Source organism: Eumetopias jubatus, unplaced genomic scaffold (assembly GCF_037043125.1).
Source record: "Eumetopias jubatus isolate StellerSeaLion01/CBP00866 unplaced genomic scaffold, mEumJub1_p1.0 scaffold_7, whole genome shotgun sequence".
Taxonomy (NCBI): domain Eukaryota; kingdom Metazoa; phylum Chordata; class Mammalia; order Carnivora; family Otariidae; genus Eumetopias; species Eumetopias jubatus.
This window is the reverse complement of record NW_028274813.1, coordinates 76,290,268-76,307,980: the sequence shown is the minus strand read 5'-3', so window position 1 is coordinate 76,307,980 and position 17,713 is coordinate 76,290,268. Positions and strand designations below refer to the sequence as shown.

Here is a 17,713-nt window from a genome sequence, read left to right as displayed (position 1 = left end):
TTTAAGCAAAGACAAGCAAATCTCAGTCTTGTCCTTGGAGAGTTTTCAATCTGGTAGCGGACAGGAAGCATGCCAGCAAGGGAGTCCTATCACAGAAGATGGTAAAGAGCCTTGAGGGAGGAGAAGGAAAGTGCTACGAGATCAGGGAAAATGCAGAGGTGGATCTGGGAAAGGCTTGATGGACGAGATGTAAAGATGCAGAGTTGAAATAGGGGATTTCCAAGCAGAAAGTGTAATGTGGGTAAAGGCCCAGAGGAAGGGAATCTGGATATATCAAAGGAACATAGTCCAATTTGGTTAAAGCATATGATATATGTGAACTTTAGAAATGAAAATTGTATCTTCTAGGAATTGGGAGTTAATGGAAGGGAGTAATTGGATTAGCTCTATTATTTAGGGAGAATCCATTTCCAGCAGTAGAGTAAGTACATATGGGGCCATATTCAAGTGAACACAAAGAGGGGAGCATTCATGCTCAGAAGTCAGAAGATCACCAACCTGCCATGAGCCCAATCAGCCTTCTCTATCATGGACCACTCTCATTTCCTTAGTATATCCTTGGTGGTGTTTACGTTTGGGTTGAGTTGACTTTAGTGTTGGTTCGTCTCCATGTCTCAGTTTTTTTTGTTGTTGCTTCTATTCTTTTAAATTAGAAGTGGCCACTGCAGTGACCACCATAGAGCTTTTGGAGTGCGTGCTGTTTTATAAAAGCAAAGACACCAAGAGACACTCCATTCTGTAGACAGTCATGATCCATTGATTTCAGGCTCTAGAGAAATATATCCTACTATTTCTCTTCTTCTGGCCAAGTCATATTTAAATAAACAAAATTAAGAAAATAAATGGAGTGTAGTCATTGATAGTTTGGGAACATGCACTGTTTTAACTGTGAGCTCTTGGCAATCAGGTCATTATTCATATTTAACAGTTGCAGTGTGTTTTCTTTTGCTGCATTGTCTATAGTTTAGAGAACAGGCTGGAGGAGAGAACGTTGGCGTATTTTAAGTCCTGTTACTGGCCTAAATATCTTCAGGACTATAGATATTTCTGGAATGAAAATCAAGTATCCATTGTTCTGTGAAATCAATGCATTCTTGACCACATGCCTCTAAAGAAGTCCTAATATATCAAATTCTATTTTCCCATTGGCTTTTGTTATAAAATCAAAGATAAGTTCCTTTAGAAATGCTAATTTTGAGAAATGTCATATTTAAAAATCGAGCCAATGTTTCAGCATACATTGAAAATAAGAATTTTCTTGTGAAGTATTAACATTGCCTAAGATGATCCTGTAAATGTACACGGAATAATTAATTTTACTGTTTTGAAGGTTTGAAGGAAAATAAATGAAAATATATATTTGAAAGAAAAAAATTACTTAGCTATACATATATATATGTTTATTAAGTAATTGAAAGGCACTGGATTCTCTGTACCAGGAATCCAAAAGTAATTGAAATCTGGCCCGTGCCCTTGATTCTTTTGAAGTCTGGCACAAGGAAAGTGTCCTTATAACAAGCACATTTACACTATAATGTGCTAAGTGCCCAATGAGGGAATGAGAGTGTGCTGGGGAAGTACAGTGAGAGGGACTACTCTGCCCTCACAGAGAAGGTGGCATCCGAACAGGGTGTTGCAGGGTGAATAGGAGTTCAGAGCAGTGGGGAAGAACACAGTCTCTGGAGCTAGACTTCCCGGTTGAAATCTTAGCTCTTTCACGACTTCTTGAGTGACCTCAGGCAAATTGCTCATCTCTCTGTATCTTCATTTTCTGGGATAGTATTTGCAGCTGCACCCAAAGCTGTTTGGAAGAGTTGACACACGTAAAGAACTTAGAACACCGCTTCGCACGCAGTAAGAGCTCAGTGCACCTGCTGCTGCTGTTCCATCATGAGGAAGGAGAGTAAAATGGTCACAAGCGGAGGGAACAGCAGGTTGCATTTCTTATTCCATAAAAGGTTCAAACGCTGTCCAGCTAATGGCTTTTACAAATGAGCAATTTAATGCAAGATGTAGAGGAGGAATGGAAGTGGAGTCAAACCATTCGGAGGCCCTGATTGATGAGGAGGGGACAGGGTTACCGTGCACCCTGGGTCGGCTTCCCGACTCATTCTATGCCGGGCACCTCAGCTTGTCCCCAAACAGACATGAGGGATGCGCAGCAACTCCTTTTTCCATACTGGAGAAAAGATGCAGTGAATCAGTAGCAATTGAAGAATGAAAGCCATTGGCTGCAACACACAAGTGAGGAGGCTGTGAGAGACAGGGACACTGGTGACTACGTCTCACTTCCGGCACAGTGGCCCCTACATGATTCACGAGTCTGCTCTCTCTGCTGATTTCTGTTAAAGATGTTTATGTGATGTTAACAGATATGTTTAAAGCCTTGCGTCGGGGAGTTTAGATAACCAGTAAAATTACAGAAGTTACAACTTGCTGAAAATAAGTTAATTGGCCACTAAAGTGTTGATTATTATTAAAGGGTCTAAGTCAGGATGAGAAAAATAGAAAATGTAACAGAACTATATACAGTCAGAATCAAAAAGAGACCCTTCCAGTTGCCTCCTTTCCCCATGGGTTTAAGTAATTATTAAAGTGGCTGAAACTTGGAATCCATTGATTTTTACGGTTAACAGCAGATAAGGGAAGCAAGCCTTTCTGAAATCCTGGCTTGGACAGGCACATCATGAAGATTCTGGTAATGGATTCCAGGGCTTACAAATTCTGCATAGGTGATTTGTTCTCTGTATTGCCTTTCTACTTAATCAGACGTGCCCATGTTTGTCTCATTTTCTGTGAAATAGGAAATCAAGGAGAAATTGGATTCCAGTCACAAGCGAGATATAGAAGGCATGGGCGTTCCAGAAATCAAGTATGGAGATTCGGTCTGCTTTGTGCAACATATAGCCAGTGGTCTGTGGGTGACCTACAAAGCACAAGATGCCAAGACCTCCCGCCTTGGACCTCTGAAAAGAAAGGTGGGGGTCAGAAAGGCTGTCCGGAATTGTTTTACCCTGAGCTGGAAGCAACTAGGCAAGAAAAGTGACTATGAGAATTAGGCGAACATGATGTATGTTTACTTCTCACTATTTTTGCTATTCTGAAGAGTTATCCTGTGACAGATTGTACTGCCTAATTGGTTATTTTGACCCCATATTCAGTGCAAAAAAAAAAGAAAAAGTTAAATACATGGCAAATCTGTGAGGAGGGGGCAGAATTTGTTCAATGCACCCTAAAACCTGAACTAAATAACTCTTGGTGGTATGCTGTTTGGGGATTATGTACACCATTGCTCTCTCCATTTAGGTGGATAATTGAGTTACTGTGTGATTTTCATAACACAGAGACTAAATAGAATTGCTAGAGAAAATGCAGATTGCATGATCACAAGCCCACAGGAACCAACATGCAAACAGATGAGATACTGTGCGTTGATGCTATGTCCACAAAGAGAACACACCAGTTTGAGTGGTCCATCCCAGCCTGCTGCAGTGGGAAACTGGCATGGGTACACACCACATCTTTTTACCAGAAAGTTGCTGTAATAGTGTTTCTTTTGATAGGAACCAGAAAATAGATGCCAGAGGCATGATTTTCCTTGGAAAAACCCTTACCAAACACCTGTTTGGGTAGTCAAGGAACCCTAGAAGAGGGTTCTAGGAGCCATTGTACACTGTAGCTTGGGTTTAGCAGCCTAAAATGGAGGTGATGGAAAGTTCAGATGCTGGTTGTTGTAAGAAAGGAGCTTGGGAACAAACCATAAGGTGATAGCTTGCTTTTGTGTAAAGTAAAACATACCAGGAAAGTATCCAGAAATGGGAAACTGAAATTATGAGGAGAGAGGAGAAAAAAGTAAATAACAACTAAACTGACTATATGGCCCAATTCCTTCCTCTACAAACAATTATCAAGGCTGGATTAAAAAAAAAAAAACAAAAAAAACAAAAAAACCCAAACCCAAAACAAAATCATTTGAAGGCTTCACCAACCAGGACATCCAGGACAGAAGTGCTAAAGATCCCAGATAGAAGGGGAATGCACTAATTAAGTGAGCCACACCCTGGTCTCTACTTGCCCTTCAGCGTATTGGCTGAGTTGCAGCACCAAGGAATGGGGTCTTGTGTTAGCTTCACTGGGCTGGAGAGACAGATGAGAGATAAGGTCAGCCAGGGTTTCTGGGACTTATGGGGCCGAGGTTCTAGAGCAGAGGGAACTGTAGAAACATGAAACTGAAATTCTACATTCAGTTTCCCCTTAAGCTGACCGTGGGTGGGCTGTGAAGCGAGGATAGCAAACGGACAGCATACAGTGCTTCTCTGATGGAGAAGAGCAAAGCGGAGATGTCAAAAGCATGACAATCCTAGGAAGGCCAAGGTTGGGGTTTAGGGTCCCTCAAGTTGGAACAGCCCTTGAAAATAGAGTAGGCTTTCAATTAAATTCCAAAAGGGCTCTACCCCAGGAGTATGAACTACCCCCGGAAATAAGGGCAACTTAAAGATAGATGCCAAAAACCCATCTATCCTACCAGCCTATAAGAAGAAAATTAAATCCTCTGTAGAGTAAAATAGTATCATCTAGAATCTCCACAATTTTCCATACCTACTAAGGTAATGATGATATTTAAAGAGGTGGAATTTGTGGATCTTGGCTCTCCTCTTGGGAGGAGACACACTAAAATGACCCTGTCAATGAGGAGAGATCCCACCTCGTGTTGCTGACTTCTCCTGCCCGTCCCTGCCTTTCTCGTCCAGGACCATAGTCTGTATATTTCTTTAACTGCGGCAGTGTGCATGTGAATCTGGAAGGTCCCTTTGGAAACTGTCTAAATGATGTCATGATGTTCGGCCCCTGACAGGGCTGCCCTGCTCTATTTTGTGAGGAGCAGGTTAAGTTTCTTTCTAAAAATACAAAGGATGTTCAGCTCGGTGTTAAGCATTTTATAAAACAAAACAGGAACCTAGAAAAACCAATGGAAAAATAGACACTGTGAAAAACCTAATGGTAACTCCTTTAAAGGAAGGATTTTGCCATTCCTGTCATGCGCTTTTGCTATCTTCTCTTAAATTATGGGAATCCTCCAAGAGAAAAAGAAGTGGGCTGCAGTGATCAGTAGGGCACATAATAACCATGTTCATTTTTCTAACAGCTGCATCCCCCCTATTTCTCCTTACTCTCTTGTTTGGCTCGCCAGTTTGAACGTGTTACCTGAACAAGCAAAATCTAAGGATTTTGGTCTTTAGGGACCCGAATACTGGCACTGGGGCCAGAGCCAACCTGGTGGCAATGTATTGCCAAATCTCAGTGCACCATTGTTAAACAGCTGCTGGGCAGTTCTCACAGAGTGGTCCTGAAACAGTTGGTGAATCCGGTACTAGGAGTATCCTTGGCTAACACTTAAGCTACAGGATGTAGATGGGGTACGAGGTCATTTGTCAAAACTGAATATAAATTTTTGCAAGCCAGTGTTTCGCTTCACGTGTGAACTCTTTGTATTAGGACACAATTTCAAAAGAATAAATAATAAGGAAGAGATTTTTACATGGAAAGGAAAAGAAGTTTCTTTGAGCTAAAAATGAGAGAAACCAAAAACCCTTTTTCTCAAGATATTTGCTGGAGCCACTTGTAGTATTTAATTGACCCCACCCCAGATCCCAGGATCTACAAATGGTCTCTCTTCGCTTAACTCACCTCAAGAGGAAACCATGTCAGGAACTTGAATCAGAACTTAAGTCTGACTTGAACCAGACTCAAACCATCCCCAGTTAATATCTGCATGCAGTTGACCTTTTCAAGGGAAAAAAAAATCACTGACCTCCACATTCAAAGCTGGTAACCCTGCCCAAAAATTGTATCTTGATGTCACTGGTGGTCAGTATGTATACTTAGCTTTTAGGTAACTGATTTGAGATCAGTAATATACTGCCCCTTATAACAACTATTCACTGAGCACCTCCTAGATTCTAGGAAACACGCCAAGTGATTTACATGTAAATCATTTAATCCTCGAAACGACCCTAGAAGTCCATTTGATGGTGAAGTTGAACCCAAGAGGAGTTAAATAACTTACCTGAGGTCACACAGCTGAGAAGTAGCAGAGTAGGACCAGAACCCACGGCAACCACTACCAGAGCCTGCGCCTTCAAATGCCCTTCTTAGCCTCCATGAGAAGGAGCTACTACGTTGAGTTGCTTCCCCAGTTCTACGGTCAACAGTAGCTGTCCTTCAGGGGAGGAATCCAAGCCTGATCCCAGGAGAGCGTTTTTCTATAACTTGCTTTTCTTCCTCCATTTATCTCTGGAGGAAGAGGCTCTGAACAAAGTGACTTTTCCCATTTCCAAGGGTAAGGTTTTGCGTTCATTTCAAGAGAAAAATGTATTACAAAATATGTTTTCACCTTTTCAAATGGGCCATCTAAGCCTAAGGAATTTCCTGTAACTCATACCACAGTGGCACATAAAATTTTACTGTCATCAAAGCACGGTGGCTCCGGAATGATTCATAGGTCAGTAGTAGGGAGTACGGGCAAAATAACTTTGTTAATGTCCCATTTTCAAGTGGATACAAGGGAACTTGGTTGGGGAGAAGGAATACAAGGGATGAGGGAAATACTGTAAGAAATGTTGACTATCCAGCTATGGAGTAGCATGTAACTGGACCTGGTGTCCTTTCCTCTGTGGGTAGGTCATACTCCATCAGGAAGGCCACATGGATGACGGGTTAACCCTGCAGAGATGCCAGCGCGAGGAGTCACAGGCTGCTCGGATCATCCGGAACACAACAGCCTTATTCAGCCAGTTTGTAAGGTACAGAAGCTCCTTCCTTTTATCTGTTAGTTTCTACTCTGTGGCCATCCAATCCCACCTACCCACCCCCTTTTAATACTAGACGTTTTCAGGAAATTATTAAACATCAGCAAAGAGTTTTACCACAGAGAGTTTGGGACTGAATCTCTTTTCTCAGGAGAAGACCTCCTACCAGCTTCACCCTTTGCCCAACAAATGCTTAAGCCCCATTGGTGACCCAGGTGGGTGTCAGGAATACCCAAGGTCTCCTCCTGAAAATTAAGTGAAGAGTGCCTGGAGCACTTTAAGTCCCTTTTGTATTAGTGTGTGAAGAGGGAAGAAATGGATCCATACCCTTTGTGCTATTTAGAAAAGCTTTCTCCATCATTCAGAATTGTTGCTATGGTTTTGATCCAAGTGGATTTGCATTGAAAGCCTTGGGTTACCCACCTATGGCTGGGACTTAAATGGGAAGAGTAACTGAACTGCCTACTTGGGTCATAATCCCCTCAATGCCTAAACAGTGCTGCCAAAGCAGAACACTGGATTGTGTTCACCAGTTACCATGAGAAATGGATTCTGTTGTAAACAGTGCAGTGTTCCAAGTCATCCTTCTTTTGTAGGAAAATATCTCTAAAGCCGAGGGGGCTTAAATTGCGTGTGTGAATTTGCATGAAATGAGAAAAATTTTTTATACCTTTACTTTTCCTGTTGGAATACCATGATCCAAGCAATGTGTGTTAGTTAAGATATAGGCTAAGATGCTGTTGCAGTTCAAGATAGATTTATTTCTCATCTAAGTAATAGTATAGGGTAGGCAAGGTCGGGCTACTGAGGCTCAGGTTCCTTCTATCTCGCTGCTCTGGGATCTCCAACAGTTTCTTTCTTTCTTTATTTAATTTTATTTTATTACGTTGTGTTAGTCACCATTCATTACATCATTAGTTTTTGATGTAGTGTTCCATGATTCATTGTTTGCATATAACACCCAGTGCTCCATTCAATACGTGCCCTCTTTAATATCCATCACCAGGCTAGCCCATCCCCCCCACGCCCCTCTCCTACAGTTTCTTAAAGTGTGTCCCTGGACCAGCACAGTAGCATCACCTGGGAACGTGTTAAAAATGCACATTCTCAGGTTTCACTGAATCAGACACCTGGGAAATCGTGTTTTGATAGGCTCTTCAGTTGACGCTGAAGCATGCTAAAGTTGAAACCATTGCCCTGGAATAGAGGTCTTATCCTTGGCCACACGTGAGCTTCATCTGGAGAGCTTTTAACACCCTGATGCCTAGGTGGCATCTCATACCAATTGCATTAGAATTTCTGTGGTGGTACACAAACAATGCATCATGGAACACTACATCAAAAACTAATGATGTAATATATGGTGATTAACATAACAATAAAAAATAAAAAAAAAGAATTTCTGTGGTGGTGGGACACCTGGGTGGCTCAGTTCATTAAGCATACAACTCTTGATTTTGGCTCAGGTCATGATCTCCGAGTCATGAGACTCAAGCTCAGCCTGGAGTCTGCTTGAGATTCCTTCCCTCTACACCTCCCTCTGCTCACTTGCTGTCTCTCTCTCAAATAAATAAATAAATCTTAAAAAAAAATTAAACAGATCTCTAGAATTTCTGTGATGGGATTCAAACACCAGTTTTTGATTAAAGCTCCCCAGGGGTTTCTAATATTCAACACCACTGAGACCAACTGTCCTGGTATATTTTCTTCATCTACATGATCAAAAATAGCTTGCTAGCATCATTTCTCAGATCTGTACTGCCAAAAAAAAAGGGGGTGGGGTGGGGGGAAGAAATTGGGAGTGGTGGAGAGCCAGTGATTTTTTTGTTGTTGTTTAAAGATATGACCTAGGGGTGCCTGGGTGGCTCAGTCGGTTAAGTGGCTGCCTTCGGCTCAGGTCATGATCCTGGAGTCCCGGGATCGAGTCCCGCATTGGGCTTCCCTGCTCAGCGGGGAGTCTCCTCTCCCTCTGATCCTCCCTCCTCTCATGTGCTCGCTCTCTCTCTCTCTCTCTCTCTCTCTCTCATTCTCGCTCTCAAATAAATAAATAAAATCTTTAAAAAAAAAAAAGATATGACCTAGAGGTAGATCGCTTTTTCTTGTACTCAACTAGCTAAAATCAGTCACATGACCACACCTAGCCGCAGGGAGGTTGAGAAATATAATGTCTGGTTAGTAGGCTGTGTTCCCGGTACCACTCAGACCAAAATAGAGACGGGAATGTAGACAATGAGGTATTCCTACCACAGAATGGAACTGAGGCCTACACATCAGCCATTCTACTACCACTGGCTTCCTGTGATCCCCAAACAAAATGCTTCCTCCTTTCTGTGCCACATTATGTCCATACCTGCTCCCCTTCTTCAGAGAAAGTGTTTTAGAATGAATAGCCTGGTACAGGAATTAAAAGATGGCTATGTGCAAACATGAGTTTTTCATGTAGTCTGGACTTTCTCCAGAACCATCACCCTAGAGGTTGGATGGCTTTATTTATTTGGCTCTCAGTTCTCTGAAACCCTGCCCTTGTGCCTGTCTTAAGTCAGTGGCCCCTGCCTCATACATATACAAAAATTAATTCAAAAGGGATCAAAGACCTAAAACTATAAAAACTGGGAGACGAAAACATAGGTTTAATTTTTTATCACCTTGAATTAGGCAATGGTTTATTCAATATGACACCAAAAACAGAAGCAACAAAAAATATATATAAACTGGACTTGATCAAAATTAAAACTGTCTTTGCCGCAAAGGACACCATCAAGAAAGTGAAGAAACAGCTTACATGATGGGAAAGAATATTTCAAATCATATATCTGATACAGGACTTGTATCTAGAATAAAGAACTCTTACAACTCAACCTTAAAAAGACAAATGGAACAATTTAAAAATGGGCAAAATCTGAATAGACATTTCTCCAAAGAAGATACACAAATGGCCAATAAGCATATGAAAAGATGGTCAATGCCATTAGCCATGAGGAAAATGCAAATCAAAACCACAGTGAGAGAATACTTTATTCCCACTAGGATGGCTATAATTAAAGAGACTTAAGAAGAAGTGTGAGACAGGATGTGGAGAAATTGGAACTTTCATACTCTGTTGGTGGGAATGTAAAATGTTGGCAGCCATTTTGGAATACCATCTGGAAATTCCTCAAAAAGTTAAACATAGAGTTACCACATAACCCAACAGTTTCACTCCTAGGTTATATACCTAAGAGATATGAAATATGTCTACTCAAAAACTGGTACACAGATGTTCAAAACAGCATTATTCATAATAGCCAAAAAGTAGTAACAACACAAATGACCAACTGATGAATGGATAAATAAAATGTGCCATATTCATACAATGGAATATTACTTATCCATAAAAAGGAATGAAGTACTGATATGGGCTATTTATGGTAGGATTCTATTTATATGAAATATCCAGAATAGGCAGTTCTATAGAGACAGAAAGTAGATCAGTGGTTGCCTAGAGCTAGGGTGGTTGTAGGGGACAGGGGCAATGACTGCTAATGGGTATGGGATTTTGATGGAAGCTGATGAAAAAGTTCTAAAATTGAGGCAATGGTTGCAAAACTATAAATATACTAAAAACCATTAAACCACTGAATTGTACCCTTTAGATGATTGTGTAATATGTGACTTATATTTTAATAAAGCTATTACTTTAAAAAGTCAGTGGGAGTTACATACCTGACAGTGGGAAAATTATTTTTAAACAGCTTTATTGGGTTATAATTTACATATCATAAAATCCATCCTTTTAAGTGTGCAACTCAGTGAATTTTACTAACTTTACTGAGCTGTGCAACCATCACCATGATTCACTTTTAAAGCATTTCTATCACCCCAAAAAGATCCCTTATACCTATTGCAGTATATATTAGTACCCACCCCACCCCCACCACCCCCCCCCCCCCGCCTTAGTCAACCAATCATCTAGCTTTGGTCTCAATACATTTATAAGTTAATTTATACAGTATATTGTATTTTGATTCTGGCTTTTCCCTTAGCATTACATTTTTGAGGGTCCTATTCCATTTTATTGCTGGAGAGTGTATGTATATCTCATGTACATGTACACATATGGATGTATATATGTATGTGTATATATGATTGTGTATATATATGTGTGTGTGTGTATACACATGTGCATATAGAGAGAGCTCTATCTAGAGAGAGAGACAGACAGGTATAGATATACCTCACATTCTATTTGTCAGTTGAGGAACAGTGGGTTTTTTCTATTTTTGCTTATTATCAGTATTGATTCCATGGATATTTGTGTAAAAATCTTTGGATATGTATTTTCATTTCTCTTGGGTAAATACCAGGAAGTGGAACTGCAAAGTCATAGGTAATTTGTTTAACATTTATATGTATTTTTTTTTTAAAAAAAGATTTGAGAGAGAATGAGTAAGAGAGAAAGCACAAATGGGGGGCAGGGTAGAGAGGGGGAAGCAGACTCCCTGCTGAGCGGGGAGTCCAACACAGGGCTCAATCCCAGGACCCTGGAATCATGACCCGAACCAAAGGCAGATGCTTAACCGACTGAGCCACCCAGGTGCCGCAACGTTTTTATATTTTTATGATAAAATATACAAAGCATAGCATTTACCATTTCAACCAATTTTAAGTGTGCCATTTACTGATGTTAACTAAATTCAAATTATTCTACAATCATCACCACTCTCCATTTACATCATTTCAAACAGAAATTCCATACCCATTAAACAATAACTCCCCATTCTTCCCCTCCACCCCCCACCAGCCCCTGGTAAACAGTATTCAACCTTTCTATGAATTTGACTAATTTAACTGGAATCATACAAAATTTGTCTTTTTATGCCTTATTTCACTTCAAGTCTTCAAGTTTCGCTCATATTGTCGCATGTGGCAGAATTTCATACCTTTCTAAGGTTGAGTAACATTACAGTGTATGTAAAAACCACATTTTGTTTATCCATTCATCCATCACTGGACATTTAGGTATGTTTAATTTTTTAGGAAACTGAAAACCTTTCCAAAGCAGATTTCCATTTTACATTCCACTCAGACATATATAAAGTTCCAATTTCTCCACACCCTTATTGTCTGACTTTTGATTATAGACATTCTAGTGGTTATGAAGTGGTATGCCATTATGGTTGTAATTTGCATTTCCAAAATGACAAATGATTTTGAATGTCTTTTCATGTGCTTATTAGCTATTCATATATCTTCTTTAGTAAAATGTAATCAAGGCTTTGCCTGGTTTTTTTTAGTTGGGTGGTTTGTCTTCACACTGAAGTTTGACAGTTCTTTGTATCTTCTGGTTGCAAGTTTTTTTATTGATTCATGATTTGCAGATATTTTCTCTTAGTTTGTGGCTTTTCTTCTCCTTTTTTAAAAAAATTATTTATTTATTTGAGAGAGAGAGATCCTGAGCTGGGGGGAGGAGTAGAGGGAGAGGCAGACTCACTGCTGAACAGGGATCCCGATGTGGGACTTGATCCCGGGGATTCCTGGGATCATGACCTGAGCCAAAGGCAGATGCTTAACCAACTGAGCCACCCAGGTACCCATCTTCTCCTCTTCTTAATGATGTCTTTTGAAGCACAAAAGTTTTAATATTGGTGAAGTCCAATTTAACATAACTTTTGTTTCTGGATTGTACTTTTGAGTGTCCTAAGAACTCTTGCCCAACCCAGAGTCACCAAGACTTTCTCCTGTGTTCCTTCTGAGAGTTTTATAATTTAAGCTGTTACATACAAGGTCTATGATCCATGTTGAGTCAATTTTTGGATATGGTCTGAGGTAAGAATTGAAATTCTTTTTTTTTCTTTTAAAAGTAGATCATTTTGATACCTCACTGTCCGCACAATTTGTGGAAAGGTTATCCTTTCTCCATAACATTGCCTTGGCACCTTTGTCAAAAGCCAAATGACCATAAATTTAAGGGTTTATTTCGGGACCCTCAGTTCTGTTCCACTGGCTTATATATCTGTCATTATGCCAAAACAACACTGTCCTGATGAACATAGCTTTGTAGTAAGTATTGAAATCCAATAGAATCCTCTAGTTTTGTACTTTTTTTTCAAAATTATTTTGGCTTTTCTGGGTCCTTTGAATTCCCATATAAATTTTAGGGTGAATTTGTCAATTTTTGTAAAACAGCTTGCCAGGATATTAATAGAAAATGCATTGAAACTTTAGATCAGTTTGGTGGGAGAACTTTTAATTATACTGAATCTTCTAATTCATGAATATAGAATGTCTCTCCATTTATTTATTCTTCTTGAATTCCTTTCATTGAGATACTACAGTTTTCAGTGTTTAAGTCTTAGGCTTCTTCTGTAAAATTTATCCCTAAGTATTTTTGATGCCACTACAAATGGAATTTTTTCTTAATTTTTGGATTGTTCACTGCATACATAATACTGGAGGAAAAGAAATTGAGTTTTTTAAATATCAATCATGCAACCTATGACTTATTTGAAAATTTTCTTCTAGTGGATTTTTTTTTCTTGGTGTGCATTCTTTATCTACATACAGGATCATGTCATCTGTGAATAAACAAAGTTTTCTTTTTTTCCTTTCCAATATGGATGCCCTTTCTTCCCTGCTCTCCCGACCTCCTTGATTACAGTGGCTAGAACATCCACTACAATGTGAAATCAAAGTGGAAAGAACAGACACCCTTGTCTTGTTCCTATCTTAGCAGGAAAACACTCAGTCTTTGGTTATTGAATATCATGTTAACTGTAGGATTTTTGTAGATGCCCTTCATTGGGTTGAGGAAGCTCTCTGGAATTCCTAGTTTGTTAAGAGGTTTCTTTTATCTTGAATGTGTTAGGTTTTTTACAAATTCTTTTTCTTTGTTTATTGAGATGATCGTATGGTTTTTCCCTTTATTAAGATAGTTTCATTAGAAGACATTACATTAACTGAGAATAGGGTGTTTAATCTCTCACTGTTAGGCTGAATTGTCTGTTTCTCCCTCAGTTTTCTTAAAGTTTGCTTCATGTATTTTGGTGTCTGTTTGGGGTGGTTATGTGTTCATAATAGATATATCTTCCTGATAAATTGACTGTTTTATAATTATAAAATGTTTCCCCTTTTTCTCTATGAACATTTTTTATCTTAAAGTCTATTTTGTAGAGCCACTCCAGAGGTCTCACATGCAGATTATGGTTACTGTTGGCATGGTATAATTTCTTCACTCCTTTTACTTGCAAACTGTTGTGTCTTTGAATCTATAAAGTGTGTCTTGTAGAGAGCATACACTAAATCTTTTCTTCTAAATATAGTTTGACAGTCTCCTCCTTTTATTGGTGTGTGTAATCCATTTGTAGATAATGTAATTATTTAAACTTGGATTTATGTCTGCCATGGTGCTATCTGATTTTTATATATCTCATGCTCCTTTTGTTTCTCTCTCTTCCTCCTTTATTGTCTTCTTTTGTGTTAGATATTTTCTAGTCTTCCATTTTAATTCCTTTGCTGAGGTGTTTGGGTTTTTTACTACTTTTTTGAGTTATATTCTTAGTGGCTGTTCTAGGCAACTTGGTATGTATTTAACTTGTGACACTCTACCTCGAATTAATACTAACTTAACAAGTAAAATAAAGCAACTCTCCTCCAGTATTCTATTCTCACCTTCCTCCTTGTTTAAAATATAAGAACAAAAGAGAAATGAATATATTTATACCATATTTTATATTTACCTACATAATTACTTTTACCAGTGCTCTTTATTCCTGCATGTGGATTCTAGTTACTATCTGGTGTCATTTTCTTTCAACCTGAAGAACTTCCCTCAGTGTTTCTTACAAGGCCAGCCTGGTTGCCTTGTACGTATTTCTCACAAGTATTTGCTGATGGACCTGCTTGTGGGTCAGATAACACATTCAGAGTTGAAACAGTTTTAGGTCTGTCCTGGATTTTGCTTTCTGCTTGCCCAAAACCTCACATTCAGCCGGAGATGAGTAGATAGCTACTCCCCAGTCCTTCCTGAGCATGTGTGTGGCCTTGCTTATGGTCCGCCCCACCTTCTTAGAACTTCTTTGGTCTGAAGCTAGAGGGAAGGCATGAGGACAGCCTCAGCCTGAAATACCATAGATTCCTACTTTTCTTACCAAGGCTCACTGTTGCTCCCCATGCTTGTGTCCTCTCCAGAGAGAGAGAGGGAGAGGACACAAGCGTGGGGAGCAACAGGCAGAGAGGCAGAGGGAGAGGCAAACTCCCCGCTGAGCAGGGAGGTGATTTGGGGCTCGATCCCAGGACCCTGGGATCATGACCTGTGCCGAAGGCAGATGCTTAACTGACTGAGCCACCCAGGTGCCCCACCAAGGCTCCATTATTTAAAAAAAAGAAAAAAATGTATTTCTCAATTTGTTGTACGCCTTTGGTCAATTTCCAGAGTCCTAAAACAATTGTTTTGGATGATTTTGCCCCCATTTTTTTCTTTTTTTTTTTAAATTTTTTATTGTTATGTTAATCACCATATATTACATAATTTGTTTTGGTGTAGTGTTCCATGATTCATTGTTTGTTCATAACACCCAGTGCTCCATGCAGAATGTGGATTTTGGCCCCATTTTATCATTATTTTGTGGGGGAGAGGATTTCCTGAACTCCTCACTCAGCTGTTCTGGATGTTCCCCCGTTAGTGGGGGAAATTCTTGATTCTCTGAGCCACAGAATGTTTTAGAAAAAAGGAGGACTCCTGAAAAATAAATCCATGCAGCAGGGATGGGGGCTGCAAAAGCCATAGGACTTGAATTTTCCAAGAGCTGGGAAGTGAAAGATAGAAAAAATAACTTGTAAGTAGATTCTCCTCTCCTATCTTTTTTGAGAAACCAACAGAACATGCTGTGTACAATGGAAACCAGAAGGAAGGGAGGTGGCCTTCTGGAAAAGCAAATTAAAGTTAAACGAATAGGAAAGGAAGAAGAAAGAACAATGAGGAAGAAAGGTTAAAGTTTGCTTGTGCTGTCTCATCGTCCTCTGGCAGTTGCTGGGGGCTGTCCAACAGGACACATGAACGATGGGAGAGGTGAGGGAGCCTCAAATCCTGCTGACGAGTAGACACTATCCAGCTGTCCCAAGTTTAACCTTACGATAGAAACAATACATAAATAATTGTGTTATGGTAATAGTATGGTAAATAGTCAGAATCCTCTGAGATCTTACTTGAATTAAACAAAAGAAGTCCTTGCAAAAATCTGAGAACATAGTGGGGCAGTGGTTGAAGTGGGAAGTGGGGGGGAAAAAAAGCTGGGATGAGCTAGGTACCATTGTAGTTCGTTCTGAATCTAGACACCATCTTATCCCTATCCTGGGTACATCTGGGTCTCTTCCCCAAGGCTCTGGAATAGAATGTGAGCACCGTGAAGCCACTCAGAGGTCATATCTGTTTCCGCACCGTCCCCAGTGCCAGGCCTGTGGGTAGGATGTGTTCTGTTCTGAGGGAAGGCGGGATCGGCCTTTAGTCCAGTGGAACACTATTATATTGGGGGGTTTTGAAGGGACAAGATGAGGCAATCTAGCAATGAGAACCCACAGAACAAAATTAGACCCAGAAGTGCCCTGGCAATAATAGATTGTACCTTTCCTATTTTCGAGGTAGAAAACGAAGCACAGGAGGCTTAGAGGCACTCCAGATATTATAGGTTCATGGCAATGACTGTAACTTGGGTTTTCCAGCCCTCCGTGTAGTTGCCCCTTCAAATGGCAAAAATGCTAAGAACCTCTTTTATCTTTTCTTTTTCTTTTTTTAATCACACAAACACTCTTTATTTAACTGGTGTCATTATTTAACTGGTGTCATTGTTTCTAGTAAACTCAAATTTTAAAAAAATGGTGGGGGGCAGGGGTTGTGGGACTCTGCAGCTAGGCCGAACATACTGGGGAAACGGTACTAATTTTTTCCTTGAATCTAGAGTTGGGAAGTCATTCCTGACTGGGTTTTTTATTCCCAAACCTTCACCTCATGTCCTCACGGCATTCTCTTTCCCACTGTCTGTATCCTGTGATATCTCAGATCGTCCTTAGTGAGCATTTCCGGAGCACCTCCCATGGGCCAGAGCGCACACTGGTGAGAAGGCCCTCCCCTGCCTGTAATCCACTGGTGTTCTGTCCTCATCGCATGCACTTGGCATTTTTGTATACAAAATTGGAATTGTCACTTCATAACCTGGGTGTTCTCAGGGCTTGTTAAGCCTTTGCTTGAGACTTAAATAAGTCTTTTCTCAGCATGTGTCCAGATGAATAGGTAACCAAATACACCGTAAATGCAGGGGAGAACTCCTCAGAAATTCACCCGAGGAAAAGCCCTGATGCTATTTATACATTCAACCAATTCTCAGTCCCCTGGGGGCAGTGATGCAGTTGCACAGGGGATGGGTCCATTTCCCCCTTCCTCCTCTCAGCCTTTGCTGTCCAGAAGGCTCACCGGTGTACCCATCAAGGGGATGGGAAATGAAGGCTTATTTTGCCATCTGTGGAGGTTTGTGGTCTCTCTGTTTTGGCAGGATTTAATTACAAGACTTTTTGAAAAACTATGACCGACTCGGACAGACACACACATTCAGGCGAGGAGAGCCACAACAGAGACAGCAAGAAAGATGATGGCGGAGGGAACACTGAGGAGGGGTTGTGGAGTGATGGGGGGTTGCTGAGAAATAGGGGAGGGCACACAGGAAGTCAGGAGGAGACATCCGCGGGGAGAGCTGGTGTGTACGTGCACACAAAACCTTTATGAGGAAAACAGATGCAGAGACATGAAAAACATGGAGAGAGAAAGAGACAGGGAGAGAGAAGACAAAAATATGGATGGAGGTGATAGAAACCCTTCCAACCTTAGATTTAACCTATTCCAAGAGGACTCTCTGATGGTTCGAAAGAACTGTAAG

At 40.4% G+C, this 17,713-nt stretch overlaps 1 protein-coding gene across 1 annotated transcript in view; it reads left to right on the top strand.

The window, feature by feature from the left end:
- RYR3 (ryanodine receptor 3) overlaps positions 1-17,713 on the top strand; it is a 364,573-nt gene that overhangs the window by 94,019 nt on the left and 252,841 nt on the right. The window contains exons 12-13 of the mRNA XM_088025080.1: positions 2,805-2,978; positions 6,682-6,803. Of these exons, the coding sequence (XP_087881206.1) occupies positions 2,805-2,978; positions 6,682-6,803 (296 nt within the window). The remainder of the gene's footprint in view (positions 1-2,804; positions 2,979-6,681; positions 6,804-17,713) is intronic.